Genomic DNA, 21,737 nt, shown 5'->3' on the forward strand with positions numbered 1-21,737 from the left:
CCTTTTAGGAACTCTGATTTACCATTTTTCCTTTTGTGGTTTATGGGAATTCAATTTCATGTCATGATTAAGAACATGGGCCATATAAACAGACTCAATTCATGTTTCACCACTGTCTCTCCAACTGTGTGACCAAGGATGGGTTACTCTCTGAGCCTGATTTCCTCAACTTTAAATAGGGATACACCTTTGCAGAACTGTTGAGAGGAGTAAATGAATATTGCAAGGTGAAGCACTTAGCATAGTGCCAGGATATAGAAGCATTTGGTAAGTAATTAGCTTTCATTGCTTTCTGGAGGTGTCTGGTATTCTGTTATTCTAATGGATTTTGTGCAAAGTCAGCAGAAAGGAAATCCTTCTCATAACTTAATGGCAAACTCTCTCCCATCCTACTTTTCATCCTGTATTCCATCTCACCTGGAATGTGAACTTGTGTTCATTAAATGAACAGGGAATGGTTTTATTAATTTTTTCTTACAATGCTATACTGGCATATACTTTTTTAAAAAGTCACTGTTAATACTTTTTTTTTTTTCCCCCAAGTCTAGTATAGCTTTCAATCCTGATGAAATTGGTGGGGGGAAAGGAGTTGTCAATGTTTTTGAGGTGGTTTCTATAGACAATGGCCCTCTGCTAGTCCTTCCCTATAGGCCACCATTCTGCCAGGACTGAGTTCCCCTAAGCAACATATTGGTTGCTGGGGAGAAACTGTGGACATGGAGATATATATGCTCCAGCATTTCCTTCTTGGATGTCCATGCCCACTGGGCAGAGAGTAAGAGGGTCCATCATGATTTGTGTGTGGAGTGAGGTTAGAAAATCATGTCATAAGTGGCCATTTGAAAAAGACTTCTAACTCTAAAATTTTAAAATTTCTGCTCTTTTGGGAAGCAGCTATATGGTGATGCTCCTGATAGCAATGGTATTTTTAACAATATTTACTGACTCTGCTAATCTCATTTCATCCTTTTGTTACAGATTGATGTTCTCAAAGCAGATCTGGAAAGCGCAGAATGGAAAGTTTTGGAAAATCTTATTCTGGAAGATGTCCTCGAACAAATTGGACAGCTCATCTTTGAGATCCATCTCCACTGGCCCGGGTTTGAGGTCAGTGGCAGTGACAGCAGTGTTGTGCGGTTCTGGTACAGCCTCCTCAAAGAGTTAGAACTACAGGATTTCAGGCTTTTTCACAGTTACAAAGATTTATCTAAACCTCAGCTTTTCCTGAAAAAAGATATTTTCAATGCGAGTAGCTGTTATACTCTGGGTTGGGTGAATACAAGATGGAAATAGGACACAGGATCTCATCAAGAACTCAAGGAAATATTTGCAGCAGGGAACATGTCCATGATTCTAGTTACTGGTTTACTTGTCTAGTCTCCCACTAGCCTGTGACTTGCTTGAGGCAGAGGTTGTGTTATTACCTTTGTAGTACATGTAGCTTGGCACATGGTAGGGAAACAGTTAATACATGTTGAGGGGACAGACATAGGAGTCAACAGCCATCTGCCCAAACCCAGGCTCTTTGCCTATTTGCCTCCAACAGAGTGGAAATGCTTGTCTTTCCTCACCTCAGTTTGGAAGATAATCCCCCATTTATCTCAGTTTTCCCTAAAATTAATTATGTATCTATAAACCATGAGTTCACCACCATGAAAAAGAAATTATATAACATTTCTATTTTTATTGGGTTGATGAGATCCTTAAATATGTAGCCTGTTGTTTAAAATAAGGCCTTTCATTTGCTATTCACTCACCTCTTTCAAGGATTTTCTTGTTCACTGTGTCAATAACATTCTTTACAGCCTTGTAGATTTCAATCATTCCTCCTCAACCTTTGCTGAGGCCATGCTGTGACTTTATAAGAAACACTGATTCTGGTTTCTAGGAATGCAGACACACCAAATTCTGTAACTGAGTAAGAAAGACTAGACTATCATGTTCTTCAAGTCAGGATTCTTTTTGCATTCAGCCTAAATCCCCTCTGTTCCATGAAACTAAATACAAAACAGAATTTGAGTGTCTTCAAACCCGATTTTTCAACTACAGACTTGCCTATGGTGTCATTAAAAAAAAAAACAAAAACATTATCTCTAAGATTAAATGAGATTTTCCTTTCTGCCAATTGGCATTCATTGTATGCCTGTGGCCTGAGGGCCAGGTGCTCTCTTTTTCCTGGGACAGATACAGTGTGGTAATACCAAACACACTGTATATATTTTATATATTTTAAAAAATTAAGCAGAGAATGCATATTCTCAATAGTTTGAATGATCTCCATCTTTTCTGTCTATAAGAATTAGACATTTGCTTCTATAAATGATTTTCAAAAATCCTATTTCAAATAAATTAATTAAATAGTATAAAAATAAATTATTACCTTTGATATATTAAATATATCTTCTGGCATTTTCTATATCCCAAGGAACAGTAATATATACACTGTTTAAGAAATTTTGGGAGAGCATAGAGTGCTGATTACTACTAGACCTTAATTCCTTATCCCCATTGCTTTACCTCCTTCTACTCTAAACATTCCCTGGGTTGGCTTTTTTGCTTTTTGCAGTGGTTCGAAAATATCATTACTCAGATGAGAAGCCAAATATAATAGAGTTATATCATCTTACTAACTTGACTTCAAAAGGGATTAAGACTTCCTGAATTAGCAGTGATGATTTGTTTTAATATAAATGAGGCTTTTTAAATTAGAATTTACAGGACACTAATAAAAGTCATTGATGTGAGAGGGCCAGCTTGAATAAGTTAGCAGTTTAGTTGCTTTCAACGTCTGTAGGTATTTCAAAAGTACAAAAAGTCCATAAAACTCTAAAGTGGTTTATCTTGTTAGTTTGCATGGTATAGCCTCCAAAACAAAGTTAACTTTAGTCCTAATCCTGTTTGGATTATATCATAGATTACCTTTCATTTTTAATAAAATTTTATACATTAAACACAGTAGATATTTTTTATTTAAACCTTTTAACCCTTATACACCGGGGTATGAGGTATACTTGGAGAAGGCAATGGCACCCCACTCCAGTACTCTTGCCTGGAGAATCCCATGGACAGAGGAGCCTGGTAGGCTGAAGTCCATGGGGTTGCAAGGAGTCGGACAGGACTGAGCGACTTCACTTTCACTTTTCACTTTCCTACATTGGAGAAGGAAATGGCAGCCCACTTCAGTGTTCTTGCCTGGAGAATCCCAGGGACAGTGGAGCCTGGTGGGCTGCCGTCTATGGGGTCGCACAGAGTCAGACACGACTGAAGCGACTTCGCAGCAGCAGCAGCAGCAGCAGCATGAGGTATACTGCTTCCCTGGTGGCTCAGCTGGTAAAGAAATCCGCCTGCAATGCAGGAGATCCAGATTTGATCCCTGGCTTGGGAAGAGTCCCTGGAGAAGGGAATGTCTATCCACTCCAGTATTCTTGCCTGGAGAATTCTATGGACAGAGGAGCCTGGCAGGCTACCGTCCATGGAGTCATGAAGAGTCAAACCTGACTGAAGCAACTAAGCACATGAAGTATACTAATTCTAAGAGTCTAGTATGATTAGGTTTTAGATGTATTCATACTCATACCAAGGTTCCTAATTCATGGTCTTGAAGATTAAGAACATTACTGAAAGCTCCCTTTGTACAGCTTAAGTTACCACTTATTCCAGATTGGTGATACAAAACATTGACTTCATCACACTATATCCATCTATATATATATCTGAAGGAAGAATGGATGTACTGTTGAGAAAAAATAAAGACAAACTCAAAATAAATCACAAACACACCCACCCATACCCACCTACTTAGGCAGCCTGTTCAATAGTTATTTGTATTTATTTTATGCTTTTTTCTAAGACTGTCCTTCATTCCCTTCATAGATAGTTTGAAATTTGTGATGAATATTCTGACTGTTGCTATGGTTTCCCTGCTTCTAGAATTATTATGCTTATTGTGTAGGCCAGGATTTTTTAACCTGAGTGTTATTTCCATTTGGGTTGGATAATTCTTTGTTGGGGGAGGGAAGGAGGGCCATTCTGTGCATTGTAGGATGTTGGGCAGCATCCCTGGCCCTCACCCTGGAGGCCAGGGCCACCACAAAAACAAGACAAATCAAATGCAAGAAACAAACACGCAGAATCAAGAGCTGCTATTTTCTGAGAGCTTACTATGTGCCTAATACTATGCATAGATTATTCCTAATTCTCCAAACAACACTGTAAGGAAGTGCAATTTTTCCAATTACACAGGTAAGGAAACTCTGAGAGGTTAAGTAGCTTATTTAGATTATTCTAATGGTGGAGCAGTTCACATCTCAGCCTGTCAGATCCCAAAGTCCATGCAGATCCCTCCACAGGGCTGCTTCAATAGCATTTGACAAATGCAAGGACACATTTTTGCCTCCCGGTTAGTAAATGGGAAGAAAAGTCTACTAATATACCAGGACCAAACCTGTAATCTGTTAGAGAGGGGATCATTTTTGTAGCAGGCAGGTTTAAACAATCTATTCAATTAAAATATGTCCACCAAATGGAAGCTTACTGAAAAATATGGGGTCCCAAAACTTCTCTGACAATATATTCAGGTTGCCAAAAAGATCTTGCAAGGCTTGGAAGTGACTCTTGGCCTTGGCTGGTCCCACACGGCTTCTGGATTTCAAGAAGGGCCCAGTCACTTGGAAGTATAGCTTGCATTTCCTTTGTTTCAAATTCGCCTTTGACTTTCAAGTATATGAGCTCAGATGTGACTATCTGTGACACACATCTCTTAATTAACTCCTACCAGAGTTAATAAATGAATCTGAAAATACAAATTTAATAATGCTCTTATCAAATGATTCTGTTTTAGACGAAAGACATATGAGGATGTGAGAGAGTCAGAGGTCAACCTTTAGGCACGAAGTCTACGTCACAATCTGAGATTAAAGTCAAAGAAAAACAATTTCCTCATTCTCCTTTTTCTTAGAATGATTGCATTTTATGTAGTTATAATAGGTTATCAATAAATATTTGTAACTATTTGACATGTTCAAATAAAGGGAGCCAGGAAGACGTAAACAAACTTCTGTTAGACTAAAGGTCCACTAGTCTTTGCATCAGGCTAGAACAAAAGCAAATTTATGAATTTACAGTGTTTAGTTCAAATCAGTTATTCATATAAGCATTTCTGCTTTGGCTATAAGATTTTATTTATTATATAGTAAATACCATGCAAGATTCATGTTTCCTAAATACTACATGTTTGGATTTTGTAAAGCTTGAATTAATACCAGGGAACCAGCCTCATCATATTTCTCCAGATGAAAAATGAAGGCCTCATTGAAACAGATAATTCTACTACTTAACCATACAATGGTACCTACAAGCTCAATTATGTAATATAATTCTCTTCTTTTAGCGATGTTTATGTTTGCCTTTAAGCAATAACATAATTCTTTTTTGTACTAGCCAATTGCTGGTTCTTTGTCAATTCAGTACATTTAATTATATGCTAAAATATGTTCCTGTTTCTCACATTTAAAGAGGTATTTGAATGTACCACATGAAATTGTAACCCAAAGATTGGATATATTCTTAAACCGCCTAAATTTAGAAATTATAGAAATTCTTTTATTGTATTTCTGTCCTTAAGTAAATCAAGCAAGCTAAATATTGTCATACTTAATGTTAGGTACAATACAGGGAACTACGAGTTCTCAACAAATACCTGTTAAAACTAATGCTGTGTTAAACTAGCAGCTTCATATTCTCATAAAGTATTTTAAGTTTTTCTTAGTGATAGGTTTTGTGAAATAAGATTGTCTGAAATAGTAAGGGATTTTCTTTTTCCTGCCAAGTTTAAATTCTAATCTAGACTATTTTAATAGAGAAGCTTAGTATGTATATGACAGATATGCAATTAACATGTATCAAGGAGCTAGGTTGGGCAATGACTGTGGTCCTGAGTCCTTCAGTGGTTCTCTTTCACTGCAGCTCCTCCTACAAGACCCTTAGACTGCCCCAAGATCAAGCAATTAATGCACAGCACAATAGGCAGTCTCCAGGACCCTGACCCCTCTCGGTATTTAGCTTCTATTCTGCTTTATGTCCTACATTTCTGGTCATTAGATATTCTGACATCACCCCTAGGTAGGTCTATATCATATAATATCCAAAAGTCTAAGTGAGTTCTATAACATTAGTGAGAAACCACAATTTTGTATCAATAAAAATAAGCTATCTCTACAAGAAAATATTATTTTTCAAGGATTGATGTCAAATCAAACATTGTTTCCTCAGGGACCCCCCCTTATTGAAGGCCCCCAGTTGTTTCCCTAGAATGTCTTCTGGGCTTCCCTGGTGGCTCAGCAGTAAAGAAGCCACCTACAATGCAAGAGACTGCCTGCAATGCAGGAGACGTAGGTTCAAACTCTGGGTTGGGAAGATCTGGAGAAGGAAATGCCACGCACGCCAGTGTTCTTGCCTGGGAAATCCCATGGTCGGAGGAGCTTGGCGGGCTGCTGTCCACTGGGTCTCAAGAGCTGGCCTCGACTTGGCGACTAAACCGCTACCACCACCACCGTGTCTTCTGTGCTCCCCAGCTTCACATTCCTTTTTCTTTCATGGGTCTGCTTATGTGACGACTTTCCCTCCATGATGGTAGGAGCCATGTCTGTATCCCCAGTGCCCACCATGGGACCTGCTAGGTCAGATGTGCTTCCATAAATATTGTTGTATACGAGTATAAAGAAAGCTATCTCACATAGGATTTTTCAGTGAAATTATTTCATCATTATCTGTCATTGACTTTTTTTCTGATATTAAAAATATCTTTGGAATTTAGATGACTCAATCTCTCTCATTTTGGTTAAGACACAAGTCCTTTTCTGGACATGGTTATTACACTACTTGAAGTAGTCCTCTTTCCTGATTGAAGATGCTAACCTGAAGATCTTTCTTGACCTTGGGGACTTGAGAGCTATATAATAATTGAGTCGAATAAATACGATAATAATTAAAGGCCTAAGTATTGTTGAGCTTCTCTGGTGGCTCAGAGGTTAAAGCGTCTGCCTGCAATGTGGGAGACCTGGGTTCAATCCCTGGGTCAGGAAGATTCTCCTGGAGAAGGAAATGGCAACCCACAAGTCCCATGGATGTAGGAGCCTGGTGGGCTACAGTCCACGGGGTCACAGAGAGTCGGACACGACTGAGCGACTTCACTTTCAAGTATTGTTAGAAGTTATTCTGGGATACTAAACCTGTCTTCCTTTCTCATTCCTCATTGTCGTTTTTTTTTTTTTTTTTTTTTTTAAACAGAGAACAACTTTTTAGAGTCAGTGTGTTAGATCACAACTCACAGTACCATAGAGAATATTTTTCAGTTTATGAGAGAAAGAAAGTATGATGATGTAAGGCTACTTCTGTCAAGGGCAGGGGCTGGCATTCCTATAAAAGTGATTAAAACCACAGTGGTTTTTTAGGACAAAAAATATTAAGGTAGTTTTTCAAAGAGTAAAAAGGAGAGAGAGCATATTATGTTCTCCAGGCTATTTGACTGAAGTCAGAAAAGTCCTTCCCAGCAGAGTTACCATTTGGTCTAACTCTAGTGGAACAGGTTGTTAGAATGTCTTTTAGTTACAGGTTCTGTTTCACCAAAGGATGAAATAAACACAGTCTATTAACTACCTCAGCCACAAAAATCACAACACAAATATGACAATTTTAAAATACACAATTAAATGGCAGTATGTAGAGACAGGATAGAGGGATGAAGGGAGAAAGATTTTGACCCTGCTGCTAACTAGCTGTGTGATACCAAGCAATTCATCACCCTTATTGGCCTATTTTCTTATCTTAGGTTGGAGTATTTGATTTCTAAGGTTTCTTCTAGTTTTTAAGAATCTCATTATTCTAAGATTTTTGTGATTAGAGAAGGCTTAGACGGTGGTTAGGTACTTTCTTGATTTGTGTGCTATAAAAGGGAAGTCTTAGGATAAATTCAAGAGAAACCAAATGATATGTTTATTCACAAGAAAAGGCCCATTAAAGATGAATCCAAGAGCCTTCATAGCTCTCCAGTTATCAGGTGAAGTACCCTTAGGTAAAGTACCTTTTTAGGTAACACACTTAAGCTCCCAAGGTTCTAAAGACCAGAATGTTTCAGACTGCATTTGTTTACACTTCCGTGGTTTTAGAATGTTCTAACAAAGTGGCAATATCCAAAGATACTTGATTAAGGATGTATTTTCATGGTGATCTTTCTGTATGTATCTGTGTGAATATGTATGTATGCATGTGTCTACACACATGCACGCGCGCGCACACACACACACACACGTTTCTGTATATATATGAATGGCCAAGAAAGAAAAACCTTCAGACACAAAGAGTTCAGAGGGACCCTAGACCCTGAGAGGTAGCAGGAACCGACAGCAGGAACTGCAGTGGTCTTACTCAGTATACCAGTTGAGGGCCAGGGGCCTAAAGCATAAAGCACGAGATAAGGCTTGTTGTTCGGTGGGCAGGATTGGAGCTGATACCTGTAGCAGTGGGACCTTTGGAGGGTGACCATCTCAATGGAAGAGGGTTCTAATAAAGGACCTCTATCCCCCTTCTTCCAAGCACAAGGAAGTCTACCCTTCCTGTAGCTCTGTAGAAAATCAAAGTTTGTTCTAACAATTTGAAACCTTCAGTCTAAGAAATTGAATTTATAATCACATGGTTTGGAAATCCATAAGCTGAAAAATTTAGATTAAAAAACTGGTTCTAGGGGGACCTTTTGCTAGGTCATTCATTTATCCACTGATCAAGTAAATATTTGATAACATGGATTTTGAGCCAAGTGCTATGATGGAATCCTCTTTCCATTGGCTCCTCTCTTCTTCTTAGGTCCCCTTAGTATTTGCCTTGTTTATACTGTATTTCATCAGTAATTTTATGATCCATTAAGAAAGAATGCTGCCAACTAAATTATCACATATGATTGATTTTAAGATGTAGCTCTATTTCAAAGATGACAAAAATGAGAAAAACATCATTGTTGATGAAAAATACCATTAGTGTTCCCTAGGTCTCTTTGAGACCCAAAGTTAATACTGCTGATGGATATTTTGACCTGGATGGCACTTCACACTTCCCTCTTCATACCTGAATTCATTATGGTTCCCTAATCATCCACTACTTTCTTCTGAATTCTGTTTCTCAGTAAGGGGCACCATCTCCAGGTAGTTCTCGGTCCACATTCAGTATTTTTCAAGTAGAGTCTCTATAATTGTTGCTGGTGTTGCAATCCTTACAGCTACCATAGGGTTTGTTATTTCACTGTCCATGTTTTCTTCCAGGTAATTAATAGCTAAGAACATCAACCAGCCTCACAAGGCATCCTCAAAAATCACTCTATACTTTCATCCTTAGAGAAGTACCTGTTTGATACTACTCTATGTTCCCTATCTTAAAACTGGCTCCTTATTAAGGATGAAATATTCCCAGCTTGTGCTTCACTATGTAAATGTTCATTAAACTTTCTACCGAAGCACCATTACTATCCTTAACTTTTAGGAAGGTAATCTGTCTTGGGTGTGACAAAAGGGTTGCAGTGAGGAAAAAGAGCCAGATGGTAATCACTTATTTCCAGTCACAATATGATCTTGAAAATTTTAATGCTGGAAAAGAACCCCACACATTTGTGTACTCTAAAATGGGTGCAATCAAGACTCAGTGGCACCAACTGAATAAATATGGACTGTGTTAAAACTTACTCTGTGTGCTCTGAGGGCATTGTCTTGTATTTTTGTCACTTATTTAGGATAAGCCCATTAATATACTATACTCACCTTTAAAGCATCATTTCTCCCCAGAAAAATTGAAGTGAAAGTGAAAGTTGCTCCATCATGTCCAACTCTTTGTGACCCCAAGGAGCCCATGGAATTCTCTAGGCCAGAATACTAGAGTGGGTAGCCTTTCCCTTCTCCAGGGGATCTTTACAAGCCGGGGATCAAACCCAGGTCTCCCAAATTGTAGGTGGATTCTTTACCAGCTTAGCCACCAGGGAAGCCCAAGAATACTAGAGTGGGTAGCCTTTTCTTTCTCCAGCGGATCTTCCCGACCCAGGAATTGAACCAGGGTCTCCTCATTGCAGGCAGATTCTTTACCAGCTGAGCTATCAGGGAAGCCCACAAAAAGGACCCATTTAAAATCTGCAAATGGTTTAATCTGGTGTCTCAGAGTTGAGACTCAAAAGGAGACTAAGAACAAAAATTTTGATAACACTTTCTACAAAAAAGCTTTATTTAAAAATACCATCTTTTTTAAAAAAGAGACAACTTTTATATACAGTTCCTTAGTTTAGAAACAGTTAATAAAATAAACCCAGATTTAGAAGTTATGATTTGTAACATACATAATACTGGTCCTGAACAAGACAGTTCAAATGTATGATTAATTCTTTGTCCCATCACATTTCAGTAATTCACATTTGTTAAAACCAGTGGTTGGGACTACAGAAAAGCTCCTGATTGAATTTTTTCCTCTTCAGGAAATGGCAGCCACCCTTCCCAACAGATCAAGAAATAGAAATGGCAGCAGCTAGGCAGTGTATTATTTCTTTGAGTGCTGTGTCCAAAATACACCTCTACCGCTTTTATTCTCTTTTTACATTTTATTTGAAATTTATATGTGGCTATAGCACCTGGTCATCTATACCAGGTCTTTTACAATTTTAATGTTTAAAAATGGAAGTTCAAAGGGCATGGAGCATTAATTGCTCTTGATAGCACAGGACTCAGGGGTAATGGTCCTAGGATATCAACATTCAACAAGATTCGGGTCTCCAAGTCAGCAGTCTGAGCAGCTATGAGCCAATCTTTTATCGCATGGCACTGAAATATTTCACACTACATTCAAACATCTGACATAGATTTGTAAAAAAGAAAAAAGAAAGGAGAAATGGCTTGTCAAACTAAAGTGCTATTAGCTACTATATTTAAGAAGCTATCTTGATTTCACAATCAGAAGTTAAAAAAAAATCTTTTTTAAACCAATCACAGTCCTTGCTTCTCAGATTAGGAACCCATCTTCCCAGAGTGTCAATTTTACCCAAAGATTTGGAAAGAAGTTTAACATTTTTCTAATCTTAAAAAGTTCTATTGCATATATTCATAAGCAAAATCAGATTAGTTTTCAAGATAAAACATACAGCTTCAAAGAAATTACAGGCTGACATTTTGAACTATGTTCTCACATCCAATCTCCTATGAGGAGTATTTCAATAGTAACATTTGTGAAACAGTGACCTAGGAGACCCTGATTTCTGAAAGTGTAGCCAGGTCCTTACTGGACAGTAAATACAAATACAATTCAAAGTCTTGATTCATTCTCTTGAGTTCCATTTTCAAAAATAATGTGATTCTCTGATTATATATAGTCCTGTCTATACTGATCAAGAAGAAAGCCAAGGAAAGAACTCTGGACTGATTTTTATTTTACACTGTTTAACAATTAGAGAAATGCTGCAGTCAGAGAAGATTGCTGGCTTACAACTAAATAGACACAACATAAATAATAAAAAATAATGGGACTCCTGAATCCAAAAGATTAGAATTGACCCATGGAAAATAATGGGAACAGTAATTGTGGGTGGTTTTTATCCTTCTTTCAGATTCACATTAAATCATATCATCCCTGATCTTTCCTTTCTGTTGGAAGAGGTAATCCACTAGGGATTCCTTCTCAGCTCCAAAAAGTTCCTTTTAGTATACCATGGGGGTAAACCCAAACCGCCTGCCAGCAATAACCACTTGTCAAATGTAAAGTCAGCGGCCATTCTCTGTATAAATAACATCTATAAAGAACCAAACAAAGTGGCTAATGAAATTATATGAGCCAAATTTACAAAGTTTTTTTTTTAACAATGGTTCAACTTCATAAGGCCATGTAAGAAAATCATAACCTGTAAATCAAGTTGTCATCCAACACCTTTAATAATTAAATATAGTTAAATATGATATTGGATCAAAAATGATCCTAGATAGTTTAAGGATTAATCCCATTAATCCCACAGTTTAATGAGACCATCCCAACCACAAGTTATGACTTTAGATGTTTCATGAGGATGCCACACTGCACCTATACACACTTTATCGTGAGCTTTAAATCTACTGTAGAGTTTTGTGGTCTTCCAGTCCCAGATGTTTAACTTTCCATTTCCATCTCCTGAAATCACATAGCTGTAATGAGAAGAAAAATAAATTCAAATAATTCAAGGACCTTAAAATGGTAAACAAGATAAGGAACAGAGAAAGAGTTTATATTCCTTATTCTAACATTAAAAAAATCAATGTGGCTGTATAATACTTGAATAATAAGGTAGTGTGTAAAGCAGGCTATAATTTAATCTCCTGTCAAAAAACCTCCCCATTGAGTGACCAATCTAAGAGAGAAAAATTACTTTCAACTTGGAAAATTGGGAGACCCATGGGCCACAGTGAATGCAGTATCACAGTCACTCTCTAAGACAGTCAGAAACAGTGTAAAGGGGTCAATTTCACACACATGTAGACCATGCACACACACGCAGACCACACGCACACATGCAGACCACGAGCACACATGTAGGCCAGGCACACACATGCAGGCCACGCACACACATGCAGACCACGCATACACACGCAGACCACGCACACATGTAGGCCACACACACATGTAGGCCACACACACACACATGCAGACCACGCACACACATGTAGACCATGCACACACATGTAGACCCATTCAACTACCATCTTTGTAATTTGGCTCCAAGAGCTTCTGAATATGTCCAAGACTCATTCAAAGGTAGGAGTCTAAGTGCCAATTACCAGGATAAACATACAATTTTACAGGAATTTCTGAATTAGTGACACCCATATATTTAGCTAACAACAGTGGAATGAATACAGAGTTTCACTCTTAGAAAGGCTCTAGGCTTCAAAAATCTAGTGTGACTGAGAAACAGTCAGAGGCTGGATTTGAAGATTTAGCACAGAAAATCTGTAGTGAAGTTGTTAACTTCAACCCCACAATACAGGATTAATTCCTCTGGGGCTCATTAAATCACAGCAATATAGTGATTATAGTCCTCTCAGCCTTGCTTAGAAAAGCAGAAAGAAAGAAAGACATTGCCTATATGGACAGGGACTCATTATGTGCTTAAACGGCACAGAACTAACAAAGTAGAGAGAGATACTGAAGAACTTAAAAAAAAAAAGCACCAAATATAACTGTCTTAATTTGTTCTAGTCTTTTATCTGGCATTTAGACAATCTGAACAATTTTCATACAATTACATATATAAAAGTGATTTGTACAGTATTACTATTTGTATAGTAGTAGTTTATATCATAATATATAAATACGGGAATAAATGAGAAAGTTTAAACTTACCTCATGTCTGGTGAAAAGTCTACTTGACAAGCATAGCCTGCTACCATATGGCCCTTAAAAATTTTCTTCTTATTCAATCTAAATCTGTTCTGTGCTCCAAAAATTAAGATTTGGTTGTCCATTGATTGGCACGCTAGCCATTTCCCTGTAATTTAACAAATGAGACATTTTAGAGGAAGACTGAAAATTTTTAAAAGACTTTTATTTAAGTAGGTTCAGTCATTTATATTATTTTGCTCCCAACTACTATATAATAATAGGAAAATAAATTTACCATACTGCCTGTGAAGTGTTACAAATTTGTTGAAAGTGAGAAATATTTGTATTTTATAGAGTAAGGGATTTTGCTCATAAAATCTTGTATCATTTAGCATTTTTCCTATAAAAGCTTTCTTCTGTTTAAATAAGGATATACAAAAACTTCCTGAGTTTAGCATTAATAAAACAAAATTAAATTTTATGAAATGAAATGAATTTGTAATAAATATAAATAATAGAACCATGGAGAGAAAAAGACTATTTGTGTTAACTATGGAAAGAGGAAAGATGAACTCCAGGTGAGAAAACCTAGGATTATTAAATAAAACTGTACAAAGATATGATAAAAACAGCTTTAGTAACTTTAGTAAAAAAAAAAAAAATTAGTAAAACAATTTTAGTAATAATGCTGTAGTAACACAATGCTTTTAAAAAAGTTTTATTGAAGTAATAGTTTATTTATAATAGCATTTAATTTCTGCTATATAGCAAAGTGACTGATATACATATATTCTTTTCCATTATGGTTTATCAAAAATATTGAATATAGTTCCCTGTGCTATACAGAGGAACTTACTGTTTATTCATTCTATATATAATAGTTTGTTGCTAATCCCAAACTCCCACACCCTCCCCCCATGCCCCATGGCAACCACAAGTATGTTCCCTACACCTGAAAATACATTTTTATTTTATATATATATTCATTTGTGTTCTATTTTAGATTTCACATATATGTGATATCATATAGTATTAGTCTCTCTTTTTCTGACCTACTCCATTTAGTATGATAATCTCTTTTGTTATTTAGTCAGTAAGTCATGTCTGACTCTTTTTGAGACCCCATGAACTGTAGCCCACTAGGCTACTCTGTCCATGGGATTTCCCAGGCAAGAGTACTGGAGTGGGTTGCCGTTTCCTTCTCCAGGGGTTCTTTCTGACAGAGTCTAAACTTGCGCTGAGCCACCAAGGAAGCCCATGATAATCTGTAGGTCCCTCCATTCTGTGCAATAGCATTATTTCATCCCTTTTTGTGGCTGAGTAGTATTCCACTGCATATATGCACCACATCTTCTTTACCCATTCATCTGTCAATGGACATTCAGGCTGTTTCCATGCCTTGGGAATTGTGCAGCCATGAACACAGGGTGCATGAATCTTTTCAAAATACAGTTTTCTCTGGGTATATGACCAGGGGTAGGACTGCTGAATCATATGGCAACTCTATTTTTAGTTTTTTGAGGAAACTTCATACTGTTTTCCGTAGTGGCTGCACCAATTTATATTCCCACTGAGTGTTAGAGTCACCTTTCCTCTCCATACCCTCTCTAGCATTATTTATAGACTTTTTAATGACATCCATTCTGATTGGTGTGAGGTAGCACCCCACTGTAGTTTTTGATTTGCACTGCTCAAATAGTTAGTGATGAAGAGCATCTTCTAATGTGCCTATTGGTCATCTGTATGTCTTGTTTGGAAAAATGTCAATTTAGGTCTTCTGCCCATTTTTTGATTTGGGCCACATTGCTTTTATCTACCCAGGATTCACCAAAACCACTAGAGTCTAAACTGAAGTATCTTTGCATCCTATATATTATAGACATGATAAAGGATGACCCTAACAATGTTCACAGTCAGACTAGGTAAGTGGCCTTGTTCAAGATGGGCACAGTATTGGTGACAGATGGTTTAAAAATACACTGTATGAAATGTAGGTGCACAAATGTGACTGTATACAATATGGTGATTATCAGAACAGCACCCTGTGAGGTTGCTCTTCTCATGAAAATCATAGGACACTTGCAAATGTCCACCGATCTGCCTATGGTAGATGCCTCGACTGGAAGAGCAAACTCTTTCTTGCTCCCTCTTCCTTGCTCTAGTCTCACAGCAGCTACATGAGCTGACAGTGGCTTTGATGACCATGCTGCCCAAACATCAGGTCCTCTACTTTAATATCCTCATGTAAAATTATATCAGTATATCTGTAGTACTTGTACTTAAAAGGCAATGAATTACTGAATAGAAAATGATATTAAGCAGACTTATCTTTAAAATTTTTGCCTGAGAAAATCTTTTATGATTTGCTAAGGTGAATTGCTAAGGTGTTCTCATATAAGGAACCAGAACAAAATTACCTATTCCCCGAAAGTAAAAGAGCTCACAGTAAATCACTAAATGAGTTGCTGAACATGATTCTGTTGGAAGAATTATTAAAAAAAAAAACAACACAAAAGACAAAAACCCTGATTCTCAGATGGAAATCCTCAGATGCTCGGGCAATGTTGCAAATCACTGTTTCTTTTATTTTTACCTTTTTTAAAAAAAAACAAGAGAATGGGTGAGGTGACTCATACATGAAAATCAGTGATTATTCCTACTATACAAGTATGGCACTGTGACAGACTTCCCCCAGGAGGGAATGGCCAAGGCTCTTTTGAAAACAGAAATCACACAGTGTCTTAGAAGCTCATTTAAAAACACTGTCTACTAACTCACCATTTGGAGACAAAGTCACTGCAGGCATTGAGTGCATACTGGGTTCTGCTATATACTTGAAATCCACAGGGATATCCCTAAAAATTAAAAATAACGTATCAGAATAGTAACTTTTAAAAGTACTTTTAGAAGAATAATCTCTGAAACAAAAGAGATGCTCTTGACATTATATATTTAAAGTTTCATGAAACTTCCTGGAGGAAGGAAAACCACGAAACGACATTCTATTATTATACAGCTTTTACTTATACAAATGACTTTCCATGATAATTACAAGTGTCAGTGATTTAGTTTTCTACCACTATTTGATTTTAACTTTGCCCTTTATGTTAAAAAATAATCTGTTATTATAAGTTCTTTAATAATGAACTCATCTAAAAATGTACCATGGTAGACAGAAGCAAGATGTCTGAGGCAAGGCTGCAGGGAAGTATTCTTTTACCTGCCAATCAACCATAACTCGGCGCTCTGCAAGCAGGTTCAAGTGCTAAAGAGCCTTCAGCAATGCAAGTAGATGGTAGGCAAAGCTGTACAGGGATCTGCAAGCAGGTCGAGCCCATCCAGAAATCTCATAATTTCTGGCAGATTAAGCACCTAAACATCTTCTATTTTCAGCTTACATGTAAAGTATTCCAAATGTGTACAGTGTGGAAGAAAAAACATTAAACATGTTTTCTTATGAGAATATAAGAATAATTACAAAATAAAAAAGAATAAAATGAAAACAAGTAAAATTCAAAACTAGTCACCTAAATCTAAAACCATCCAAAGTTCTAAGTGTCTTTTCATTTTTAATACTCTCCATGATAATAATAATAAAAAAAATTCAGTAATTCTGAAGGATTTTGGTCTTGCTACTTTTCATGAGATATCAGAAATGTTTTTTTATAGAGTAATGTGTGGGGAATGTAATCTGATGAATAATACAGAATATAAAGCACCAATTTCAATTTCAAACTATGGTTCAAGTTCAAAGACTAATTAGAAAACAACAACGACAATAATAATAATCATATGCCTTTTAAGTAAGGATCTTCTGTATCCATCTATCACCCCAGAAGAAGTAAACAACTAGAAAAAAACTCTGTCACAGTCTTTGTTGGAGGAAAACATTTTCTGGTATAACCTGAGAAACAGTAATATTTATCAAATCTCAAACCCTTTATACCTCTAAATAACAGTGAGAAGTGACTTCAAAATGATCCAAATATACTGAGATGGACTTAATCTTAAAAAGGTTCAACTGCTTTTCCTTTCTCATATTTATTATTAGTAGTTGATAATTTTATAACATGATTTTAAAAAATAAGAGCATTTTGTAAATTAAGTTAACAATACTACAGGTTCATTATCAATCCATGTTTTACTAAAAGTAAACAAAAAAATTTAAACAGATCCCTTATTTCAAGGACTCCTGATACAATGAGCTCTACAACAAGAGATTCTCTATATAAAGAATCTGAACACCTATGAACTTCATAATCACTAGTAAAAATGCTAGGTATAGTTCTATTTAATAATACTATATTATTCTAATTAGAAATTATAAATCAGTATAATAAGCTTGTAATATGCCACAAATAGGGCCTCCCTGGTAGCTCAGCTGCTAAAGAATCCGCCTGCAATGTGGGAGACCTGGGTTTAATCCCTGGGTTGGGAAGATGCCCTGGAGGAGGGCATGGTAACCCACTCCAGTATTCTTGCCTGGAGAACAGAGGAGCCTGGCGGCCTCCAGTCCGTGGGGTTGCAAAGAGACACGACTGAGTGACCAAGCACAGTACAGCACAGCATGTTACAAATAATCCTCAGCTTGGAAATGGAATCATTAAAAAAAAAAAAAAACTAACAAAAATGTATGACATTTTAAAGATAAAAGAGTAGTGCCAACCTCTGAAATTTTCTTTTAAAAACATTTTAACAAAAATAAATGCCTTTGGGAGAAAACATGCCTATGACAGCTCATGATATAGGATACCACAGGATGCTCAATATCTAATTACATCTCCTGTTCTCCTTTAAAACTGTGTAATAGGCTTAGTTTGTATGATATTGTTTAAGAAAAACCAACTTTCCTTTGGATACACCAGGAGGATGGATATTATGCTAAGTGAAATAAGTCAGACAGAGACAGATAAATATTACATGGTATCACTTATTTGTGCAATCTTTAAAAAAAATTAAGTCAAACTCACAGAGAGTAGATGGTGGCCGCCAGGGGATGGGTAGAGGGGTGAGTAGGGAATTAGGCAAAGCTAGCAAAAGGGTGCAAACCCTTAGCTGTAAGATGAATAAGGTCTGATGTTCTAGTGTATACATGGTGGCTATTGTTGATAATACTGTACTGCATAACTGAAATTTGCTAGAAGAGTACAAACTAGGTGTTCTCACCAAACAAAAAGTAAATATGTGAGGTGATATGTTAATTAACTCAGTGTGAAAGAGTTAATTAATTCTTTCACACTGTATGTCAATCATTATGTTGTACACTTTAAATACATTATAATTTTATTTATACCTCAATAAAACTGGGGAGAAAAACAAAAGAAAATTTCTAGAACTAGATTGATCTGAGTTTAAATTCTGGCTCTTTCAAGTTTCATGGGAACTTGGTTAGATTACTTTATGTATCTCAGTTTTCTTACCTATAAAACAGGAAAAGCAAATATACTTGTCTCGTAAGATTACTTGCCCATTAAATGAGATAGTTCAGGCGAAATGCTTAGTGTGCCTGGGACACAGCTCAATAAATGTAACATCATTAATAATTATGACAATATGATTTTCTTAGATATCTAGTCTGTGCCAGGCACTGTGCTGGTGTTGGAGACAGATGGAGAGTTGAGGCAGTTCTTTCTCTCATGGTTAAGAACTTGTCAGGATACAACACTGTTAATAAACTATACTTAAAAAATACATATATACCCCACGCCCCGTAAAAAAAAAAAAAAAAAAAAGGAGCTTGTCAGAGAAGAGGAATAAATAAGCAAGCACTATTAATAAAAAGCTGTGGGAAGCGAAGGGTTGTGTGCAATGATAGAGAAGAGGCACCTAATCTCATGTGAGGATTGGTTAGGAAAGCTTTAAACAGCAAGTGAGAATTGAACTGAAATCTACAGGATGTCATCATTCATAATGAAACAGTATTTTGACTCTTAGGAGTATTTCTTAATATCTGAGAAGGAAAAAAAGCCTGTTATCATTTAATTTAATCAAAATATTTTGCTGACCAATGCTCTAATTTTCAGGAAACACTCACAAGTGTTGTAAAAGCCCTGTAACTGGTGTGTATCATTTAAACAGTTAACAATTTCTTTTATACATTTTCAAATGGAGCTGAAAATACCATCTGAAGATACAAACACCTGAAAGTTTAAGTATAATCAAACCGTTAAGAGTACATAAAAACAAAAGTTATATGTATGCTAAACTAACTACTTTGTTGTATAAATGGTCTAAGGTGGCCCATATGAAATGATGTCTTAATCAGATCCTCAGCATGTAACATCATTTCTGAAGTAGGAGAGATCTTAGTTAAAAGATAGTCTCAAATCATGGACCTTAAGAATAATGCTAAGACTATGTATATAGTAGTCAACTCTCCATTAATTGGAGGTAATGTGGAGGGAGTGTGGGAGAAACTGTAGTTAAATTACATTAAATCTTCAATTACCCAAACTGTCCTGATGTGTTTAGGGATGTGCTCAGGTCCTTCTCTGGTGACTCAGATGGTGAAGAATCTGCCTGCAATGCAGGAGACCCAGGTTTGATCCCTGGATCAGGAAGATCCCCTGGAGAAGGAAATGGCAACCCACTCCAGTATTCTTGCCTGGAGAATCCCCATGGACAGAGGAACCTGGTGGGCTACAGTCCATGGGATCACAAAGAGTTGTACATGACTGAGCAACTAATTTTTACTTTTCACAGGTCCCCAAATGGACTCAGTTTCTGGAGGAAACTGATGCCTGTAGTTTAAGACATCTCACTTCCTACAGCAGAACAACTTCTGGGGGTAGAAAGACACTTTCTAGTCCTTGAAGGCTGTAGCCACAGTCCAGCCATGTCTTATAAGTAACTATAAAACAAGCTGGGCTCCAACCAAACATTCACTCTGACGAAAAGATTATACTCTACAAGTAAAACATTTGTATTCTACCATTATAGGCTATGAACAGCAGGACGTAAGGATGATGACCTAGGGCAAGTTTTTGAATAATCAAAATGCAGATGTTTAGAAAATCAAGAGATTTTAAAATAGTTTCTAATTTTCTAAGGATAGGGTCTTATACACAATCCCTAGCATAAGCAATACAGTCTATATGTGTGTCGTCCCTACTTTTTGCAAAGACGAATAAAGTACCTAATAAAGAATGTAAGAAAGCACTATATAAGCTTTTAATTAGTATAAGAAAAATGACTCAAAATACATATTCTTTGGATAGGTTACCTAAAGACTATGAAAAGTAGCATGCTTAAACTTTAATTTTCATAGTCTGGATACTTGAATAGTTAAACCAATTTGATTGACAGGCCAGTGATCACAGTTGTGAAAATATTCAGATTGTTGTATATTATCAGGCTTTCTCTTTGGCTACAAAATTTCAAGTTGTTTGCTTTATATAAATCAGATTTTTACTGATAAAAACTCACCATTCCCAAACTCTTAGGCTCTTATCATCGGATGTGCTTACAAATCTCCTATTCTCATCGACAAAAACAATGGTGTTGACAGCTCCCAAATGCCGATCATATTCCTGCACAATTTCTCCACTTCGAATGTCCCACTGTATATCAAATAAGGGAAAGGGCAAAGACAGAAGTAGAGCAGATTTATGAAAACAAAGGTCATAATCATGATAAATGGAGAAGGAGAAGAAATCTCCAATATCATCTTTTTATACATTTACTGCTTTCTGCTAAGACTAGAGCATCAGTAGACCCTAAAAGAAGCAAACATTAAACAAGTTAATATTCCTTATTCCAGTCCCTGATACAATGTAAGGCTCAGGAATCTAATAAAAATATTGTGAAGAGACTTACTTGCACAATCTTCTTATCAGACATCCCAGCCACAAAGAGATTTTGCTTATCTTCATCAGGATTAAATTTGACACAATAAGGTACTTTTCGGTTTGTAAATCTTGATATACACTGTCCTAAAACCAAAGACCCAAGTTAAAGTAGGTAAAATAAATTTGACCATTTAAAGACAACCCTGGAATTAAGATCTAGAGATCATTTGCTAATAAATTTGGAGAAATGGCAGCCTGTTCGTTCTTTACTGCAAACTACATTGCTCCTTTTCATGAATTTTTAATGATTAAAAATAATATTTTCAAAAGTAAATCTGTATCATCAATTGCAGAGCAGATAAAACTCTCCAGGTAATTAAAACATGCAGTAAAGAGTTGAGGACCACTGCTGAAGAGATTAAGAGTATGGGGTTTAGCATTAGAAAGACCTTGGTTTAAATCCAATTTGACCATTACTAGCTGTGTAACCCTGGAAAAGTTACCTCTTAAGGCTCAGTTTCCTCATTTATAACAATAATAGTATTTAAATTTATAGTGAGTGATATTGTTAGGGCTGAACAA

General features: G+C 36.5%; 3 protein-coding genes across 5 annotated transcripts in view; 2 read left to right on the top strand and 1 right to left on the bottom strand.

The window, feature by feature from the left end:
* Positions 1-6,813, top strand: part of METTL24 (methyltransferase like 24) — a 122,372-nt gene extending 115,559 nt beyond the window's left edge. The window contains exon 5 of the mRNA XM_015097348.4: positions 979-6,813. Coding sequence (XP_014952834.3) covers positions 979-1,293 — 315 coding nt within the window. The 3' untranslated portion in view covers positions 1,294-6,813. The remainder of the gene's footprint in view (positions 1-978) is intronic.
* The window catches only part of WASF1 (WASP family member 1), a 124,288-nt gene continuing 103,549 nt past the window's right edge, over positions 999-21,737 (top strand). For all 3 annotated transcript variants that reach the window (XM_060419500.1, XM_060419501.1, XM_060419502.1), the window contains exon 1: positions 999-1,107. The gene's annotated coding sequence lies outside the window, so the exon portion shown is untranslated. The remainder of the gene's footprint in view (positions 1,108-21,737) is intronic.
* Positions 10,228-21,737, bottom strand: part of CDC40 (cell division cycle 40) — a 46,207-nt gene continuing 34,697 nt past the window's right edge. Inside the window, exons 11-15 of the mRNA XM_004011208.4 lie at positions 21,184-21,299; positions 20,794-20,927; positions 16,147-16,223; positions 13,390-13,534; positions 10,228-12,194 (exon numbers count right to left, since the gene is read on the bottom strand). Coding sequence (XP_004011257.1) covers positions 12,017-12,194; positions 13,390-13,534; positions 16,147-16,223; positions 20,794-20,927; positions 21,184-21,299 — 650 coding nt within the window. The 3' untranslated portion in view covers positions 10,228-12,016. The remainder of the gene's footprint in view (positions 12,195-13,389; positions 13,535-16,146; positions 16,224-20,793; positions 20,928-21,183; positions 21,300-21,737) is intronic.

The sequence above is a fragment of the Ovis aries genome, chromosome 8 (assembly GCF_016772045.2).
Source record: "Ovis aries strain OAR_USU_Benz2616 breed Rambouillet chromosome 8, ARS-UI_Ramb_v3.0, whole genome shotgun sequence".
NCBI classification, from domain to species: Eukaryota; Metazoa; Chordata; class Mammalia; order Artiodactyla; family Bovidae; genus Ovis; species Ovis aries.